Here is a 20,830-nt window from a genome sequence, read left to right on the forward strand (position 1 = left end):
GTTTTACTTTAAAGTTTCTTCAATGTTATGTATATGATACTTGATATTTGAGATCCTGTTGGTTGATCATATTAGAAAACTTTAAAGTTAAACTTAATATGAGAATATTCTTTATATTTTTATTCCCATTCCCTTTAGTATCGATGCATTTGTCACGTGCCTCGCTGATTTTGGTTTGTTTTTCTTTCATTCTTTCCACTGCTACTACTCATTCCTACTTGTTTTTTGACAAATAGCTGAATGTGGATACTTTTACTCATCCTCTACATTTTCCATTTCCTTCGTCTTCGACAGCTCCCCCACCAAACCATTCCGTTATTGCTGCTTCTTCGCACAGCTGTGAAACATTTTGTGGTCATGTTGACACACACACATAGACGAACACACTCGCAGATGTTTAGAAGGAGATACACACACATATAGAGAGATAGATAGATAGATAGATAGACAGACACAAACACACACGCTTTGGGGAAAACATGTGTGTGAAATCACTTCAAACTTACAAGCCACCCTTCCTTCCTGGCCATCTAGCAGCACTTGGCCCATTCCACAATAACATCGATCCCTTTGCGCTTTCCCTTCCCTTCGTCCTATTCCTTTTGCATTTTTCTTTCTTCTTTTTTTTTGCTGATAGATACAGATAGAAAACATATGATGCTCGCTTGGCCACCGCACAATTTATATAATGATGTCGCACTTTTGCTCATCTCTCTCTCACGCTCTCTCTCTCTCTCTCACACACATTTGGTATACTTGTGGGAATATCAATTTTGTTTGCCATGTTCTTGTTGCTGTTGTTGCATTCTTTGGCAATAACTATTTATTAGATACATAGAGGATACATTGTATCTGCGTTCCTGTTTCTGTTGGTTTGACTCTACTCTAAAATGCAATTTTATAGCTGTCAGGGGAATTTAACGCCAAAGCGCGAAAATGCCAAAACAAAAAGAAGAAAATCAAAGAGACAGAGTGTGGAGGGACGAAGCAGCAGACTCGTGTCACGTTGTGCCTGCCACCACGCCCCCTTTTGTATTTTTTTTGTGCTTCCTTCTTGTCTTTTGTTTACGCTGCGCTAGTTTTTGGCTAACGATAAAGTGTCAAGAATTTTCCGTTTTTCCCTTCCCACATTGTAGTTTAAGGGGGGCGGAGGAGGGCACAAAGAAGAGGAGGAGAGGGGGTATGAAAAAAGCATTTTTTGTTATGCATTGCGTGCAAAGCCCTGTCTGACCCTTCGTGTCCTATACCTCTCCTCTCTCTCCCTACCTCTGCTAGTCCCCTTGTTGAACTTCTCACTCTCTCTCTCGCTAACTCTGACTACCCACTGCGTGTGCAGATAATAAAACTAAGTAAATTGATGGTCTTTGTGCAGAAACTGACAAGTTGCACTAGAGGCAACAACAACAACAATTTTTCGATGGTCATATAGATATACATATACACATATATATATGTATATACATATATTGTATAAAAAATCCAATTTCTAACAAAAACACAACAAAAGCAGCAGATAGCACAGTTAGATACATAGTTAGTTGAGGATAGATAGATAGATAGATATATAGATGAATGAATAAATGGATGGATGGTGGGCTGTCTGTCGGCCTGTCTGACTGGCTAGCTAGTCGGACGGATGCTTTGGTCATAGAGAACTTTACTTGGTCATTTATCATACCACAAAGAAGAAAAAAATATAAAACAAAGAACAAAAAAAAGGAGACAAAGAATTATTCAACGCAGAATGCAGAAAGCTGAGAGCGTGTGAATACATGTACTAAAGTAGTAGTATACGAAATAAAGCAAAAGAAAAATGTGTGAGAAAATTCATTTGTGGTTAAACTAAGGGGGGGAGATACAAATGCTGCTTCTGGTTGATTGTTACTGTCCCTCTGACAATCAAATGATATGAGAATTAGTCTGGCGACAACTTTTGAAAGCAACAGAAAGAATTGTGAAACTGAAACTACATAGATTCAATTTTTGATAACTTTTTGTTGTTTCATCAAGTTTGTAATCAGATATTTATTATCTGTTATGGAATGTGAATAGCATGAATCGTGCTTTAATTCAATTTTTAATTTGTTTATAGAATGTATGAACAAAACATTCTTTTAAATGATAAACAAACCATGACCATCATATGCCTAGTGTTTTTGTAAACAAAACTATGTGTTTGCAATTTCCAAAAAATTATTTACTAGTAAACATCTACATATATAAAAACCGAGGAAACAAACCAAACTCTGCCATATTGATATTTCTATACTCTTCAAAATTGTATTACATCATTAAGAGTCATGATATTTAAGCCTCGAAGAATAGAGGTGCCAATTAAAAATTCAATGTTGATCTAAGCCAGTTGGCTTATTATAGATTTATATAAATTTAATGATTCTTTCATTTAAGAGTTCGTGTTATCACATGGGGGTCACCAAATTATACAATGTATAAGCTCAACAAAGAGATATTGAATCTTTGATCAACTGAAATGGGAGACAAAAGCCGGTCACTGCAGTGGTCGCTTTGTCACTTGATACCAAACTTGTTTTTCAGTGTCTTAGCCTCGAATAGGGTTACCAACAACTGCTACTACTACCACCAATACTACTACTAGACTATGTACGCGTCAAAGACAATCTCCATAAATCAAAAATGCCTTTTACAAAATACACAACGCGACAAAAAAGAAAACAAGTAAAGACAAAAGACTAAAACAAAGAACATGACAAAGCGGGTCAAAAGGCGATTCCGGCGTTATCCCCCACATCCCCTTCCCCGCCATGCATCCATCGTATCTGCTTCTTTCCACTTGGCGTTGTCATCTCAATGAGGGGTCGATGGGACGGGACAGGACAGGACGGGACGGGACCTACTCTCATAAATATTGACGCGCGTTTTATATGCCGAAAATTTGTCGCGTGCGTTCGTTCGCAACGCAACACTAGGATGCGGCTCCTCCTTGCTGAATGCTGGTCCACCCAATTGATGCTACTACTGCCGATGCTGCGGCTGCTGCTGCTGCTGTTGCTGTTGCTGCTCAGCGGGTTATTAAAAAATTCATGGCTTGTAAAATGCAGAAAATCCCTGGGAGAGTGGAAATTTAAATTTTTTGGACTATAAAAGACAAGAGAAGTGAAGTAAAGTAAGAGCACTGGAGAGCACAGAGAGAGAGAGCGACGAATGAAATGAAATGGGATGGAGCATCGGATAGGATAGGGCGCTATGTGGTGCGGGTGAGGAGGTGGGATGAGATGAAGAATGAATTGGCCGGCAAAGCGGCTTAAAAACACAAGCGACCAAGCGGTTAACGCTTGCCCTGTGGCCTTTTGACCGCAAAACTGGTTTCGTTCTCGTGGCTGTGCCACAGGAACAGGATGATGAAAATGAGTACAGGCAGGGGGTGGGGGGAGGGGCAAGAGCGTCCTAGTGTCATGGTGGGTCGCTGTTGCAGGGAAGGAGTCAGCAGGGGGAAACCAAAAACTCTGCGTTTGACGCGATTCACTTGAAAATATCATTTACATATTCGAGGCGCATATCCTTTTGGACTCCTTGCAAAATACATGAAAACCTTTTAAATTTTTTATAACCAAAAACCCAAAAACAGAATCCAACCTAAATCCCAAACAACAATACATACAACAGGCGCATTGAGGCGGCTTTGTGTGTGAGCGTGCTTGTGACACCGATTAATACCCTTTATAACCTTTATGTGTTGTACATTTTTCATGAATTTTGTTATCCATTAAATGTACTCGTTTTTGAGCTGTTAAGCCAGTTCTTTAGGGTATTTGAAAATCGTTCTCTCTTTTTTTATAATTGTATTGTTGTCTGAGTATTTATTTGTTTATAATATTTAACTGACCAATGCCTTTTCCCCCTGTCGTTTTCGTCTACTCCCCTTGCGTTTTTATTGTGGGGAAACTCTCTTTTTTCGAGTTTTCCCCAGCCCCTTGACATCCTTTGATTTCTGACATCGAGTTGACCATGTTTTTATTTGAGGCTTAAATTTCTGCCCTGCCATTGGTGAAAAGTTAAATTTCCCTTTTAGCTTCTCCCCAAACATACAACGTATCAAATTTTATTAATATTTTTTTTCCTTTTTTTGTTTTTTTCTGCATTTTGTAAACAACTTCAAAAGGTTTTTTCCCCGTTTTCATAATATGAAAAGTGCAGCAGCAGAGAGAATTGTTTGTTTGTTCTCATTTCTCTACCTCCTCCTTCTGTCTTTTTGGGCTAAAAGCTATTTGGTTATGGGTTAATATATAGCATGAACCACAATGATATCGTTTCTCGACACATCTGTGCAGTTTTTGCTATTTCAAGAGAAAAATATTCTCTCTCTCTCTCTCTGTGTTCAGTTTGTTTATGCTTTTAATTACGTTTATGCGGCTGATTTATGTTTATGAAAATTGGCGTGGGCTTTGCCCCAACCACTTTGCCCAAAGGGGATGGGGGCCCCCAATATAGGGTGGCCTTGAATATATTCCAAATGGGTTAAGGTGGCAATGTGTTGTGTTGTTGGGAATTCATTTGGAAACTTGAAAAAAAACACATAAAATTAGGTAGCTATTTTGATACACTTACGGAGGAGGTATAATACATCTAACTGTCTCTTTTACCTGTGATTTAGATTTTTCAGTTGAAAGTTTTTTTTATATATTTATTATTGCATTCCTGCATTGTGTTTAGTTAACAATTTTCATTAATGAAAATGTATCCCATGAAAGATATAAAAATGCTATCCAAATGTAAAATCTAAAATTGTTGCCCTATTTCTACTTCGTGGCTTATAAATCTTAGATCTTCTTGCCACTGTTTATTTTTGTTAACATATCTGGAATTGCTTTTTTTAATCATTTCGTTTTTCTCTGTTCTTTCTATTTTCAGGTAGGTGACAATGTACGTATGAAACAAATTGGGGGTGAGAACCTTACCTATGATGATCATAATGATGTTGATGATAATGAAGAACAATTTTCACACATGGCCTCACACACATGCACACCCATTTGGAAATGTTTGAAATTGGTTTATTTATTAACAACTGGCCATTGTTTTGTTATTATATAATGTGATTCCAATTGAGTGAGGAAAGAGTTTAAGGGGGAGTAGAAACAAATTTTCGTGTGCGTCATTCGGGAAATGGTAACAAGTGTAATTAAGTTTTTATTTACTTTTATTTTTGTGTGGAATTGTTGGCAGCTCATTATATAGACCCACTTATCGTTTCTCTGTGCTATTCCGCCTCCAATCCTTTCGCCCGTATCTCCCCTTGCAACTACTTGTATGTTCATTCTTTCAGGTAAAACTAAATGGTTTATAAATTTGTAGTGAAATTTATTTGCAGCCATGCCAAAAAAATAATTTTTCAAATCAGCAAAATATTTCGAATATATATATAGAGAGATATATGCAAATAGATATACATTCTAGATATTTATTACCAGTGGGCAAAGCTTAGTCATCATTGGAATCATCATCAACCTCATCATCATTTCGAAATGTATTTTGGCTATTTTAGTTTGGTTTATTTTTAAGTTGAATACATATATAGAATATAAAAAGGTAAATTTATTAGTTTTGAATTTATATCCATACAGTTTTGGTTTTATTAAGAGACAAATATTTGCAATAACACATAAGAAATCTGCAAGGGACGAAAAGAGCTATGATGAAACGCACTTGATACTAGGCCTCAACAAAATCCACAGAGATTTAAATAACAAATGTCGCAATGTTGTTGTTTGTTGTATAAGTCAAACAAAAGATTTATTCAAGTTTCGGCCTATTGAAGGATTGTCCAAACAAACCGAAGCCAAAAAAAGCAACCAGAATAACTGGATTACTAATAGGGTTTATACTATAGTTTCAATACCCTTTACCATATAAATAATCAAAATTTCCAACTTAAACAGAATTTGAGAAATGCCATAATTTCATCTACTGTGATGTCTTAATATATAGTCAAGTGAATATGACTACTTTTCGATTTAAAGAGTATTTTTTTGTTAATCAAACAAGTTGCTAATTTATTTTGTCGATTTTTTGATTTCTGTTGAAACAAGTCTGACAGCTTTTGTCAGTGCAAGAATCTTCATTTGATGCAATGACAAATGTAAAAACAATTTGAACGGTTATCAAATTGTAGCTAAAGTATATGCATATAGGTATATAGATGATTATTCATATGCAGATATTTCTTCCAATTGTGTTTAACCCGTTTGTTTTTGTTTTAAAAAGTCATAAAATAGACACACGATTGAATCTAATTAATTAACTATACCAGTCCAGACGAGGCAACTCAGTCTCCCACAAATCAAGTCCACATGAAGACTAAAAAAAAAACAAACTAAGCAATAAATGAAATCTATATAGCAAGTTCTACCAGATAAGGAAAATGTCAAGATCATAAACAAAAGAAACTATAAAAGATGAAAAAAATAAACGTGTCTTCCCCAATATATAACAAAACAAATGGTCGGAAAGAGAAGACCTGCGTTTGGTTCTGCCAAGTCATTTTATACAGATCATCTTGAAAAATTAAGAAAAAATATTTGATTAGCATGCTGTTTTAATGAATCCATCTGGATCTCGTGTCCTTTATATAATCCTGGAGACTAAAATGCATTTTGAAAAGGTTAACTAATAACAAAGTTTAAAACTATATTAAAACAGTTCTAGAACCAAGAAACAAACTGTCCAACCCAAACCAGATCTCCCAATTCAACATTAGTTTAAAATAATTATCGTTGAATTACTAATTGTGTAGAGGATCTTCTATTACTTACGTTGCAAAATGTTTGCCTAATTTGTTTCAAAATTTTTGTGAAATTTATTTTTTCGGTTTTTTTTTTGTTTTTGGGGTTTTTAATTAGAATAGATTTTAATCTATGTGTAGATTTCAGACTTTTGTTGTTAATTTGTTGTGAATTCGTGGTCAAAAAAATAACGAAAAACAAAACCAAAAACGCAACAAAAACCAAAAAAAAAACCAAGTGATTTCATTAAATTTGTTACCGCACAATAGCAACTACAACAACAAGAAACAGAATAAAACTAAGTTTGTGCATAAAATTCCATTTTGTTGGTCGGTCAACCGACAAAATAACAGCAACAACAACAACAAGAGAACGTGATGAGGGGGAATGGAGAGCATCAGCCAATGAGGAATAATAACAACAAACGGTAATCAAACGGAAGCGGCCAAGTCTGATCTGTTTGTTTGTTGTTGTTCAGTCGCTTGTGGGTTAGTCAATTTCCGGTTGACCGTTTATTAAAATACGCTTTTAGAATTCATAAATTGCAATTTCAATCAAATTAACAAATATTATACACAATTAAAAACAAAAAGAACTGTCAGCCAAATCTGAATAATCACAAACATAATGATTTTTGTTAACCTAATTAAGTCATTTTCAGAGATTTAGAAAGCGTTAATTTCCAATATAATTCAAATTGAATTAGTTGAATATTATAATTGAATCTTTATTATGATTAAATATGTTTTACATTTCCACTTTGTTGAATTAAATGCCAATTGAAGTAAGATGAATTTGAATGTAAAACCAAATATATTCATATACTCATAGGAACTCCGTACGTTGGAAACAAAGACTTTGAATTATATATCCCGAATTATTCGATGTTAGCTGTCAATTACAATTAGTGATTGACCCAACTTTCTGTGTTTTGCCCCTTTCATTTCGTTGTTAGTGAAAATTTGTGATCAGTTTTGGACAATCAATCGAATTCATTGATAGCAATCTATTCAGCTCGCTTCAATCGGTTTTATTGATGATCCGTTTGCGCATATCTGTGATGTTCCACTTGCATAAAATTAGCATTTCTTTTTTTGGTGTTTTTGACACATGCTCGTCATCATCATTAGTTAGCTGTGAATTTTGTTGATCTTTATCTTCAGAAATGTAGGAAGAACATTTCTTTTTTAGAAAGCGCTAACTGAGAATTGGCAAAGAATCGACAAATCGAACAGTCTAATGCCAAAACCGGTTGTGATTCAAAACTTCTCCTCGCAGCGGCAATGTCAATGTTGAATGAAGAAGAGTTACTTACAAGAGATACATACAACATACATACATAGAGATATTTTGTTTGTAAGGAGAAAAATGGAACCGGTTCTTGGGGACGACTTCACAGTTATTGTTGATGGTTGTGGTGGTGGGGCGTCGGCAAATGCCAGCCGACAGTACCGTTAAGCAAAGCGGTCAACATAACGGTATTAGCGCCAAGTAAAAGAAGCAGTTGACTTTGTCGGTTCTTCTTGTTGTTTCGTTCTTGTTTGCCATTTTTAATATGCATTGAGGGTCTGCGTTTGCCCGATTTTTCTCTCTCTTTCTTCGTTTTTCTTTCCGTATGTTTGTTTATTCTCAACTTTCTTTTCATGTTTAAGCCAACTGCATGAAGCATTTTCTGCGCGTTTTTTTTTTGTTGGCCAATTATTTTCGCTTGGCCTTTACAGCATTGCACATTTTGGAGTGTGTGTGCTTGTGTGTGTGCCTGACCTGATTCTTGGTCAGGTCTCTTCTCAGTTTTACCACTTTAAAACCTTTCTCCCAACAGACCTCTTCACTCTTTGCCCCCACTGTACCCTTGCTCTCTGGGGTTCTGGGTTCTGCGCTATTTGTTGCTGTCGGTTTTGGTTTTTCATGCCTTTGTGCTTTTTGCGGTTTTGTTGCAGCAAATCTGTTGGACTTTTGTTCTTATTTTTTTTTTCGGTCCTGTTGTTGTTGTTACCTGTGTGACTCCTCATCTCTTCCTCTTTCTGTTGCTGTTTTGGTTTAACGCTTTTGACCTTAATACCCAAGGAAAGGCGTCACTTGGTTCGTTGGTTGGTTGCTCGGCTTGGCTCTTCACTTCTTTTTCATCATTTGGTTCATTTCTTTCTATTTTGTTGTTGTTGTTATTGTTGAAAGTTAGTGTAAATTGAAACTGTCAGTCAAAAGCAAAGAAAGCTAAACTCTAACCCCTGACCTAAGACGATGGCCCATGCCAAGCGAAGACTAAGCCAAAGTCATCTCATCTATGCAGACAGTGTCATTTGTGAATTTGACCCATGAATGGAATGCAGAATGGAAAACTTTACAAATAACATTGCCACGAATATACTGTACTCTTTTAAAAACTTCTAAATTAAAACATATTGCCAACCATTTGAAGACTTCGAAGATCTTACAAACGCCTAATAAAAGTGTATATACCCTCTCAAAATTGTGCGTTGTGGTATAAAGAGGACTTGAACTTTAGTTTGAAAGCAAAGAAAATTCAATTAGAATAAATGGCAAGCAACAATACTTGGCGAAAATCCATTTTAGCCAGTAAAACGAAAAGAAATGAAAAATCATTTAAAATTATTTGACAAATGCCAAAGTCTCTTTTAGGCTGCCAGCTCATCAAATGCAAATACAAACACAAAATATACAAAACCGGCAAATTTATCATCGAACTGTCAACAGCCAAGTGTGAAAACAGCAAAAGAAAATGAGTAGAAAAATCAAGAAAAACTAGAAAAGCACACACACACACACACACTATGGAATTTTCACCAGGTAGAGATATAGTAAAATATATATGTAGATATATGTATAACCGCCGCCACACACAGAGAGAAAGAGAGACATGAAAAGTTGGCCAGTTTACATTGTGGGCGTAGCAGCAGACACTAGCAACAACAACAATAACAATAACATCGCCATCAACAACAAAAACAACACAAACAACTTGTATGCTAAAAGAAAATTAAACCCGGCCAAGACAAGAGCAGCAACAGCTAAGCAGTGGAACAGCTGTCAGTCAATCAAGTTGAATCAACACTTTTGATTTGACACTCTTTCTTGTGTGTGTTCATCATCGCATGAAGAAAGCAAAAAAAGAAAGATAATAAAAAAACATAAAAAACGACCGTGTAAAACAAATATTATTCATAGTTAAAGCTTAAGCCATAGAGACAGGTAAAAGTGGGTTAATTTTCTTGTTTTCTGCACTCTTTGCAGCCATAGCCATTGTTCATTGTGCATGAATAGTAAAGGTTTTTGTTCAATTTTTCGCTCATATAATGACATTGAATATTAAAGCTACTAATGAACCGTTTTCCATCAAAGTAGTGAAGGTGGAGTTAAAAAATTAACGAACAAGTTAACAAGTTCTCCATTCTTTAGTAAGCAACAATTATATAAAAGCCCGTAATACGGTTTTGTAATCCAATATGGCTAATGGTTTTCAAAAATTAAATTGATAATCAAAGCTCTAGGTCAAAGAGGCGCTTCAACCATTAGGCTTATACAGCAAAAGACACGATATCTTACAGGCTGATATATAATTGCTATAGTTGCTTTTGAAAGAAACGAAACTGGTTTTGAGAATATTTCTTTCCACGACTTCCATGGACTCTTGCAATTGAATTTTATGATAATTTTTCAATTCAAATCTTTGGGTCTTTTTTGTCAATTATGCAAATATCGATTTAGTTTCGTTTGTTCAAAATTTCGTTCAAAGTTTCTTGTCTATTGCTTTGTTTGTTCATCTGTGTTTTAAGCCTTGACCCCTAAAATCTGTTGTTGCTTTGCTTATCTTCTCGTGGCAATTAAAAAATAGTTTTTTAATTCTATTTTGATATTTATTTCGAAATTGCATTTTTAAGGTGTTAATGCTGAGGAATTCCTCTTATACTTCCGAGTCGTTTATTATTTGCGTCTTCTTCTCTTTATGCATAATTGATTAGAATAGATAACAGATTGTTTTTTTTTGCTTAATTTAGTTAGAGTTTATGGTTCAGTGTGAAGAGAGAGATGCAAGAGGTTTGAAAAAAATTCTGAGACTAATGAAAAGTTGATTGACATTGACATGGATTGAGTGGAGTTGCCCTTTTGTGTTGTTGGCCCCTTTTCTTTTTCTTCACCCCCACGCGGATGTCTTGTTTTTTTTTTTTTGTTTCATAAATGTTTGTTTTTATACCATACACCCATAGGGTGAAATGGTATATTAAAGTCGCCAAAATGTATGTAACAGGCAGAAGGAAGCATCTCCGACCCCACAAAGTATATATATTCTTGATCAGGATCAACAACCGAGTCGATCTAGCCATGTCCGTCTGTCCGTCCGTCTGTCCGTCTGTCCGTCCGTCCGTCTGTCCGTCTGTCCGTATGAACACCTAGATCTCGGAGACTATAAGTGCTAGAGCCACCAAATTTTGTATGTAGACTCGTGTAGTATGTAGAGTGATCAAGTTTATTTCAAATTTTTGCCACGCCCCTTTCCGCCCCCGCAATTTAAAAAAAGCGTTTATCTCAAAAACTATTCCAGCTAGTGACACCATATTTGGTATGTATATTCGCTTAGTAAATGCACACATTTTGTATGTGTAAAAATTTTGCACCGCCCTTTTCCGCCCCCGTAATTTGAAAAACTTGATTATCTCCCGTATTTTTTTACCTTATGCAATCAAATTCGGCACACTTAAATTTAATACTAATATCTAGCAAAATACCAAATTTGATCAAAATCGGACAAAAAACAGTCGAGTTATGCATATAGACGTTTTTCCATAAGGCCGGAGTTGGCCGTTGGCTGGTGGGGGCGCTAGGGTGCTCGTATGATTGAGTGAGCGAGATACTAAGATATGCTTGTAAAAAGCATGTGAAAATGCATTTGTTTTATAAAGTTGAAATGTTTGCTTTACTGGTGTATGGTATACCTAAGTCGGCGAGACGACTTACTTACTTCATTTCTTCTTTGTTAGCTGTCAAAATGCGGTTAAACCAGACACAACATACACGCAATCGATATTGCAATATATATACCTAGATATTTCATATATATGTATGTATAGCTTGGGTTATATTAAACTGAACAACTAACAAAACTAGCAGCAATATGTTGAAGTTACGCTCTCTCGGTCTTCTCTTAAAAGTTTAATAAACTTTTTGTCTACAACAAAAAATGCAGTAACGGTAAATTTTCGTAAGCGAAACAATGGTGCAATGGCAGGTAAAACTCTATACGGAAATTGAGAAACGACTAGAACATACCCTGTGCAGATCACTTGAAGGTATTTGTCAAAGATTTTAGAATGAATCTTTTAAGATAGATTACAAATTTTCTCTTACATCAATTTTAACTTGGATCGCATAATAAATCATGTCTCTCATTAAGACACATTCTGATCAGCTTATTAAAACCTTTAAACCTATTTAAGTACGGGGTATAAAGACACTGAACCACGACCAAAAGCCCTTGCAGTTTGGGTTCTAGACAGGCAAGTAGTTCGGGGTTGAGATGGTTGAGTGAGGTTATAGGTGAGTTAAGGTAATAGTAGTTGTAGTAGTAGCTCTTTTTCATGGCATGATACTCAAAGTATTTTGTATGTCAATTGCTTTTCAAGCACTCACGAACAAGACGAAGACGATGAAGAAGTAGAAGAAGCGGCAGAGTGACAAAGTTTTTTAAGACAAGACTTTTTCCATAGGTGCGTGCTAGAGGGGGAGGGGAGGGCAGAAGCAAAGTTTTACATGGTAAGTTAAGTGCTAGAAAAAGGCAGGAGGAGAGGAGGGGACTACGTTGCCTGTTTCTTAATTAAATTCACTTCGAGTCACAAACTTGATAAATTTAAATGAGCTCTCAATATGGTGAGGGCGAAACAAAAGACACTACAACAACAGAATGAAGAAAAAGTTAAAGAAAAAGAAGAATATAAGGTGTCATGATGTAATCTACATAAAATTCATACAAACCACAGACATAGATACATACATACACATGTATATGTATGTACATTCATCGCTGCTGCATAAGCGTGTGGCAGAAATGAAGAATATCTTATTCTCAGTTTGGGTCATGGCTCGTTGGTCAATGAATGTGGCGTGTGTGATGAGTGAGGCTTATGCGATTATCCGGTAGTGAAATGAAGTTCTTTCTCTCTGCTTTCCATATGATATCATTATCATCATTATTATTGTTATTATTATTGTTCTTCATCTTCTTGCCTTTTCTGTTGCTTTTTTCTTCTTTTCGTCGAGAGCCTTTCTTTTGGGCGTTGACTCTTGGCATAAAGTTCATTGAACCAGTCGCTTGAGTGAGTGACGCACAGATGGGTTTTAAATATGTTTTATGCTTGACTTTCAGTTGGCTTTGTTTTTATTTTTGTGCTAACTTTTAGTTTAAATAACAACAATATGGGTCAGTTATTATAATTATTAATTTTTGTTAAATTTTTGTGCTTTCTTTCAATTGTAAGGCCTTTCAAAAAGTGATTGGCTCACAGCCGAATGCTCAAGCTTAATCTAATTACTTTCTAGACCAAATGCTATTAGAAAAAGTTACTCAGTTACTTGGTAACATTTCCATGACCTATTTGCATATGTAAGAAAGAAGTTGCTCAGATTTCTTTCACTTTATGGGACCTTTATATACCTCTTACATTTCTTTGCTTCATTAAATTTTCTTCCTGGCTACAAAAGCTCATAGTTAAGGCACTTGAAATCTTTTTATGTTCAATTTTAAAGCTACCTTTTAAATCAATCAAACTACAAAAGACCAAAAAAAAAAAAAGAAAACTGACTGTCTGGGCGGGTGTCTGCTTCTGCTGGTGCTTTATTTTAGGGGCTCCCAACAAGAAAGAAAAAAAGCTCCTCCTCTTTGCTGCTGGTGCTGCTGATGATAATGGACAGTAGCACCGGAGACACAAGAGTAGAAAAAGACGATAATGATGACGGCAATGGCGGCAACGACAATAACAACGACGAGGAACAGTGTGCCATAACCGACGCGTCGGGGCAAGCATTTTTGATGGATGACATTGATTGATGATGATTAATAATGTTGCATTTTTATTGCTTTTTCATCAAGTAATCACCACCCCCTCCCAACTAACATCTACCCTTAACTCTATTTCATTATCGCTTGTCCCTCCTATTCTGTTCTCCTGATTTCTTGCACCATTAGCATTTTGGTCAAGTTGAGCACTTAAAGTGCCAGTGGATCACCTGCATCTGTTCTATGAAAAGAGTGCTTATCACCCACTCATTCATTATAGCCAGCAGCGTTTAGAGTTGGAAATTTCTCTTGCTCCTTTCAATTCCTATAAGCTGCTGCTGCTGGCTGGCATGGCCAAGTCGGTGTTTACTTTGTTACGTTCATTATTACGCTTGAATGCGGCGCAAACTCATCAAGCAGCCACAGTCACAGAGAGGCAAGACCCAAAACCCAATCCCCTAACCAGGTTTTACTTCCATCATCGTCATCGTCGTCGCCGTCGTCAGCAACACAGCATCCCTTTAGTCCTTATTGTTGCTTTGGTTGGCTGTTGTTGCTGTCGTCGTTGTTGAGGCTGTGGTGCCACATGGTTTCCACGCATATTCGCTCAATTAAAAAGCATAAAATTACATTCTCGCTTAAATAAACTTTGCCCTTCGCTGTACACTCAGTCGTTCGCTCTTTCGGTCGTTTGTTGCTTATTCCTCAAACCCATCCACCCACTCATGCCCAACCACCTGTCTGACCTGCCTAGGACCCCACATAGACTCTTCTTACACACGTTAGTATGTCTGTTGGTTCTCTGTGAGTCGTTGCAACAGTAGTCCTTTGCTTTTAACTACATTTCTCTGACTGTTGTTGTCCCAACATCTTTCACTCTTTTTTTGCCTGCTCGCCTTCTCGCGTATACGTTATGAGCATTAAATATTATGATGATTTTCAGTTCTTGGTCATTAAATTTGTGAAACGATGAAGTGTAAAGTATAAAACGCACAAAGTATCATTGATCAGGTGAAAGACAAGAGTGTCTTACGACAAAGATACAGTTCGTTAAAAATCAATCTCGAAAAAATTTTCCTTTCATTAAGTCTGGTTTACTTTCCAACACTACAGATAAGTGTCGCTACCAATTAGAGTGGCATTAGGACAACGATCCCTGTCTCGTTCAAATAGCCCCTAATCAATGTGACCTTTTTTTAGTCCCATATCAAAGCACTTCTATTATTAAAATGGTTTACCATAGTATTTCTTTTAACCATTTAAGCTTAAACTTTCTATTTCCCTCTATACGTCTCTGTCTGTTAGACTACCCCCTCTTTATGTCTATCTTTTTCTGACAACCACATATTTTGATATGTCTAATGAAATGTTTGTGGTTACATTTAGCTTGACAGTTTTTGGTTATGCGGCACACACACACACAAATTTGCTCCACCCTCGTTGAGTAACCGCAGAAGCATTTCATCAACGAATCTACCTCAATCTACCTCTGACTTCCCCTCTGTGTCCATCGGACATAACACAACTGACCTGTCATTTATGCTAATTTAAAATTTATAAAAATGAAACAAGCAGATGGGGCCAAAAAGAGAACGAAAAATTGAGTTAAACTTGTCGTTTGCCTAATTGCATTTTATGTTTACAAGTGATTATTTTTACATATGCCGATATGTGACAAGACTTTTGGCCTTGCAATGAATATATGAACCGAGCAACCCGCTGCTATATGTTCCCCCGTCTACGCCCATGCTGGGTGAAAGTGTCTCAGCTGCTCGTTCTAATAACCTTAACAAATCCTCTCTCAGCAATTAGGGCTAAAGTTTGATGATAAAGTATGCTAATAAATGGTTGAGGCAAAATTGTTGCCATAGTCACATGTGAATTTTTAAGTGCAAACATAATAAGCAGCTTAATGAACACCAGCACGCCCACCGCCCTTTTCCCATATAAGGGGGTAAATATATAGTACTATATGTGAATATATATGCACGTGCCATTCGCACTTTGAACCCTTTTTTCCTTCTGATGCTTATGGCATATGCGTCGCTGTCGTCGCATGAAAATTTAACACGTGTGCAGGCTGCGTAAGTAAGTCGAGTAGATGGTAGATCCCATCCATCCAGCTATGCAGCCATCCATCCATGTGATATACTATACTATACTCTTTTTATACACTTATATGTATGTGTATGTATATATAATATTACGTACGTACGTGTATCTTGCATCGTTAACACTTTAAGGGCTCAACAACTGGTAGTAGGGTTTAACTGTCTCTGCTGCCTTCCCCACTCAGCTGTGTAAAATACCACAAAGAACTGTCAAAGTCGTCGTCAGCATCATCATCTTCATCCTTGCCAGGATGATTGTCATTATCATCATATCATTTCATCTCGTGGACTGCTACTGCGCCGCTTCTGTTTGTCTGTCCCTTTGTTGCTTTGCTTTATCCTTCTGTTCCTTCCTGTTGGTTTTGTTTGTTGCTGTTGTTGTTTTTGTTGTTGTCCTGTCCTCTCTACTTCTGTTTGTTGTTTGTTATTTTATGCTCGCACAATTTGCATTTTAATTATTTAAGAGAATTTTGATTAAAAAATATATACACAATACGAGTGTTTGTGTGTATGTATATGTGCTGACTGAAAATTTACACATACTTTTTCTGTATTTTTTTTTTTGGAATACCCTATAGCTAAATAGGAAGTGTAGGGGTACATACATTTTGATTAGAAGAAAGCAAAATGTTCTTAAAAATATCACTTGGCATATTTTTCTCAATTAAATAATTAAAAGATTTTTACAAAGTTAGTTAGTAAATTTAGTTGTTACTGCGATCTTCATAGTCTATAGGATATAAAATCTTCGATTTTCATATAGAAAAAACTTCTTGGGATTTAAAAAAAAAAACATATTATATATCTTTCGGCCCACCAAATTGTTATTTGTTTTAATATCCCTTTGCTACCAACTCCTGCTCATACTGGTTGATTTTTTTCTGGGCCCGTCATCAAGGAGAAAGCTTCAACTGTCGGCCAAGGGAAGGAAAGTAGGTAAGGGAGTGAAGGCGAGGAACCAGTGAGTGGGTGGAGGTTCCAACTCATCAACGTTTGAAGGTTTTAAGCTGCCTTTTTATTCTGTTTTATTTATTTTTTCTTGACGTGTTAATTTTGTTTTTTTTTTCATACTTTTTCATTTTCTGTGTTTTTTTCTTGTGGCATTCATGTTTTATGCATGTGACGTGGCCGCGTTAATTTTGACACTTTCATCAAATGTTCTTTCATCAAGAAAGTGTTGAAAATTGCCACTGCCGCCTAACGCCCTACCATTGCCGTTGCAGCTAATTAGAAATGAAAGAAAAAGTACCAAAAAAAAAAGAAGAGGAAAACCGAAATTCTCTCCTACTTCATCTCGTCCACGTCTCATTGGGACACATTTCACACGCAATCCAATTTATGAGGCCCCCAAACATTATTCAAACTGACAGCACACTCCGCCGACAGAAACGACGACATCGCCAACGAAGGCTCTTGGGAAGAGAAGAAGCACTAGATAGATACATGTATGAGGTTGTGAAGATTGTTGGCTAGCTCTCTGGCTACTACCTGTCAAGTGATGGTGGTGTTGGTGGTGCAACCACTACAACAAAACTTAGATGATTCTAGCTTCCCCCCTTGCCTTTCGCAGCAATATTTGGCTTCGCCCCAACCCCCATTACAACCCACCTTTCCACTTATTCTCCATGCAATAAAAACACGAGCAATAAACATTTTTACAGCCATAAATTCTTTTAGCAGGAGACGAGCTGCTGTTTTGTTGTAGTTTTGTGTGTTGTATCTGCTCTTGTTCGTCTTCTGGTTTTTGTTGTTGTTGTTGTTGCTCTTACTAAATTCTTCATAAATTTTGTATTTTTATTGCATTTCTGAATTTTACCGAAAACATTTTTCGAAATGCTTTGCACCGCTGCTGCTGCTACACTGTAGCAGCTACATTTCTCTTGTTCTTCTTGCTTTTTTTTTAATATCTAATTTTATTTTTATATTTTTTTTCTCTCCCCTCTCGTTGCAGGTAAGTTTCCATTCAACAACACAGATGTGTGTAAAAATATAACGAGGTTTTTCCGTTCATTGAATTGGGGTAGAATGAGAGTACATACATATACGGATAATGGTCATTCCCACTGATTTTGGGCTAAGTATATTGAATTTGTAATGTTAATCCTTACATAAATTGCAAGAATATTGCAAAATTGCTAAGAACCAGAGGGCCGGGGCTAACTTCGACCGCGTCAAAGTTTGTATACCCTTGCAACTTTTTTGGTAACTCTTTCCTTACCTATAGCCATCAAAATGGAAAAACGTTTTTTCTAAAAAGGCTAAAGTTTGCGAAAGAACGGCCTACAATCTTAGCATAGGAAAGATATTGATCAAAGTCACTGTTTTCCACCGATCGTTCCTATGGGAGCTATATGATATAGTAACCCGATCTTTATCAAATTCGGCACAGTCATTAACAGATATATTAAACTAACAAATGTTTAATTTGGAAGCAATCGCGTCAAAAGTGACGAAGTTATTGACAAAAGTCACTGTTTTCGAAAGATCGTTCCTATGGGAGCTATATGATATAGTCACCCGATCTTGATCAAATTTGGCATAGTAGTTAATATGTGTAATTAACTTAACAATATTAAATTTCACGACAATAGCTCAGAAAATATTGAAGTTATTGAGAAAAGTCACTGTTCGTGACTTTGCCGTTTGTATGGGAGCTATATGATATACTGGTCCGATCCGGCTGAATCCGAGATATACAACGCCTGCAGTATATACAAGCCTACATGCAAAATTTCAGCTCTGTAGCTCTTACGGTCTAGGAGGAGTTTGCGTTGATCCAGACGGACGGACGGACGGACGGACGGACGGACGGACGGACGGACGGACGGACATGGCTATTTGAACTCGTCTCGTCATGCTGATCAAGAATATATATACTTTATATGGTCGGAGATGCTTCCTTCTATGCGTTGCACACTTCTGACCAAAATTAATATACCCTTTTTGCAAGGGTATAAAAATAGGATGATAGGATAGGATAGGATTAAACAGTTTTTGAAATTGTTTCCATATAGCCAAATCGGTTCTAAATAGCAAGATATCTTAAAAAAACATGAATTTGGCAATTTTTTCTAACTCTTTAAATTTCATACAAATGTTACAATGCAGTTTCAGTAAAATTTAAAACATTTTAGACAATAATATTTGTTTATTTTTAACTTTACAAATAAGTTTATTTAAAAAAGCATTAAAACATTGTAAATTGATTGAATTTGTCAGTTCTTTTCTAAATTCTTTAAAGATAAATGGTCTGCATTTGTATATTTGACTGATTGGAAAATCTCTATGGCTATGGCATAGACGTGTGGTTCTAGCTGGCACATTGCTGCTTAGCAGGGTCAAACAAATTCTAAATCACCTTCCGTCTATGATGTTTTTATGGGTGAAGTTTAGTTTACAAAGTCTTATCATTCATTAACACCCACTATCATGTAGTGAAGTGTCTTATGAAGTGCAAAGACTTCAAGTGCCCATATGAAGTTTTATTTCCCTCATTTCAATTAGCCGAAATGCAATCCACTTGCATGCATGCTTCGTTTACTTACTCATTTATTATATTTTGTTTACTGTAAAATTATAAAGTGAGGTAAAAAACCACCTTGAGCTAAATTTAGTTCAGATATTGTATACAAAATGCATGCAGCAATATGCTACTTACTAAATATATACATATACATATATATATTTTTTATAATTATTGTTATTACTACTGTTTCAGTTGCGCCATATGCCGCTCTGAATGTTTCATATTTATATCTTATTGTTGTATATGTATACATATATATTCAGTGTATGTGTGTGTGTTTTGTATATCTCTTCAGTTCATGCCGTATAATTAATGTCTACTTAAGTGAAATGGCACACTGTTTCGTTATGTTCTATGGTAGTATTGCCTGACGGCCTGCTGGCTGGTTGGCTGCCTTCTGCCCGTGTTGGCCTGCCTTTCTTTTGGCTAGCTTGTTAATTACTCACTAAACAGTGAAGTGAGCGAGAGAAAAAGAGAGTGAAGGAGAAAGAAAAGTGGAAGAAGAAAGAAACATATGCTGGTCTAGGGTGCACACGACTCTGCTTTGCTCTTCTCTGACCACCCATCCGACCGCTTGCCTCTCTAGCTATAAATATCGTATCGCACACCTGCAAGTCAGCTGAATATTCGATGTGCTTTGGCTGAGGTAAAAACTTATTTATAATTTGGAAATCTCTTCGTTAATATTTTTCATTTTTCATATACAAATAATATATGGAATATATTATATATATATATATGAAAATTTCTATTTGTTGTTGTTTTCTTCGTGCATGGAAAGCAATTTACACATTCTTCAAAACGCGATGACTAGACACACAGACTGAATGATGCAGCATTTACGTAACCGAAACCAATTAACCTTTATAAATAGATTTAAATATTTTGAACACAAATATCAATATAAATCACATGGATATGCTATATTATATCTTCTGTAACACTTTTTATTACACATATACTTAAAGGTCTTTGCATAATCATTAAAGTCTTCAAATTATTAAGAAATTGTAAACGATAATGAGTTTCCAATGAAAATTCAAATAATAGAAATGAAAATTAACTCTGTAACTGCAATTTATTCTTGATAAGATATTAACAAGATTAAAAAATGATGATAATTTCTAATGTAATCACAGGGATCTTTAATCGCGTGCTGCTTAACCTATTCGTTTAAATCCTTGCTAACGATTCCACTTGAAGCTGCATGGGTATTCGAGCATCGAATGAGTGTATCGTGTGGAGGGATTAATTAAATCAGGCAAACAGAAGATAAAATGGAACATATGCATTGAATGTTTTGAATGGAAATTGCTTACCATTGTCAAGGATTTGCCTTGGTGTGAGTTAAAGCTTCAACCCCTTTTTCCTTTTCCATGCCAACAGGTCATTAAAATTCATTGTTCTAGTAGGTAGAGCTTCG

General features: G+C 36.1%; 1 protein-coding gene across 2 annotated transcripts in view; it reads left to right on the forward strand.

The window, feature by feature from the left end:
* The window catches only part of LOC6651611 (maternal protein pumilio), a 93,302-nt gene that overhangs the window by 13,547 nt on the left and 58,925 nt on the right, over positions 1-20,830 (forward strand). Inside the window, exon 2 of one of the 2 annotated variants that reach the window (XM_002073242.4) lies at positions 4,891-4,902. The exons of the other annotated variant lie outside the window; for it this stretch is intronic. Within the exon in view, the coding sequence (XP_002073278.2) occupies positions 4,891-4,902 (12 nt within the window). The remainder of the gene's footprint in view (positions 1-4,890; positions 4,903-20,830) is intronic. 2 annotated transcript variants of the gene reach the window in all.

The sequence above is a fragment of the Drosophila willistoni genome, chromosome 3R, assembly GCF_018902025.1.
Source record: "Drosophila willistoni isolate 14030-0811.24 chromosome 3R, UCI_dwil_1.1, whole genome shotgun sequence".
Taxonomy (NCBI): Eukaryota; Metazoa; Arthropoda; class Insecta; order Diptera; family Drosophilidae; genus Drosophila; species Drosophila willistoni.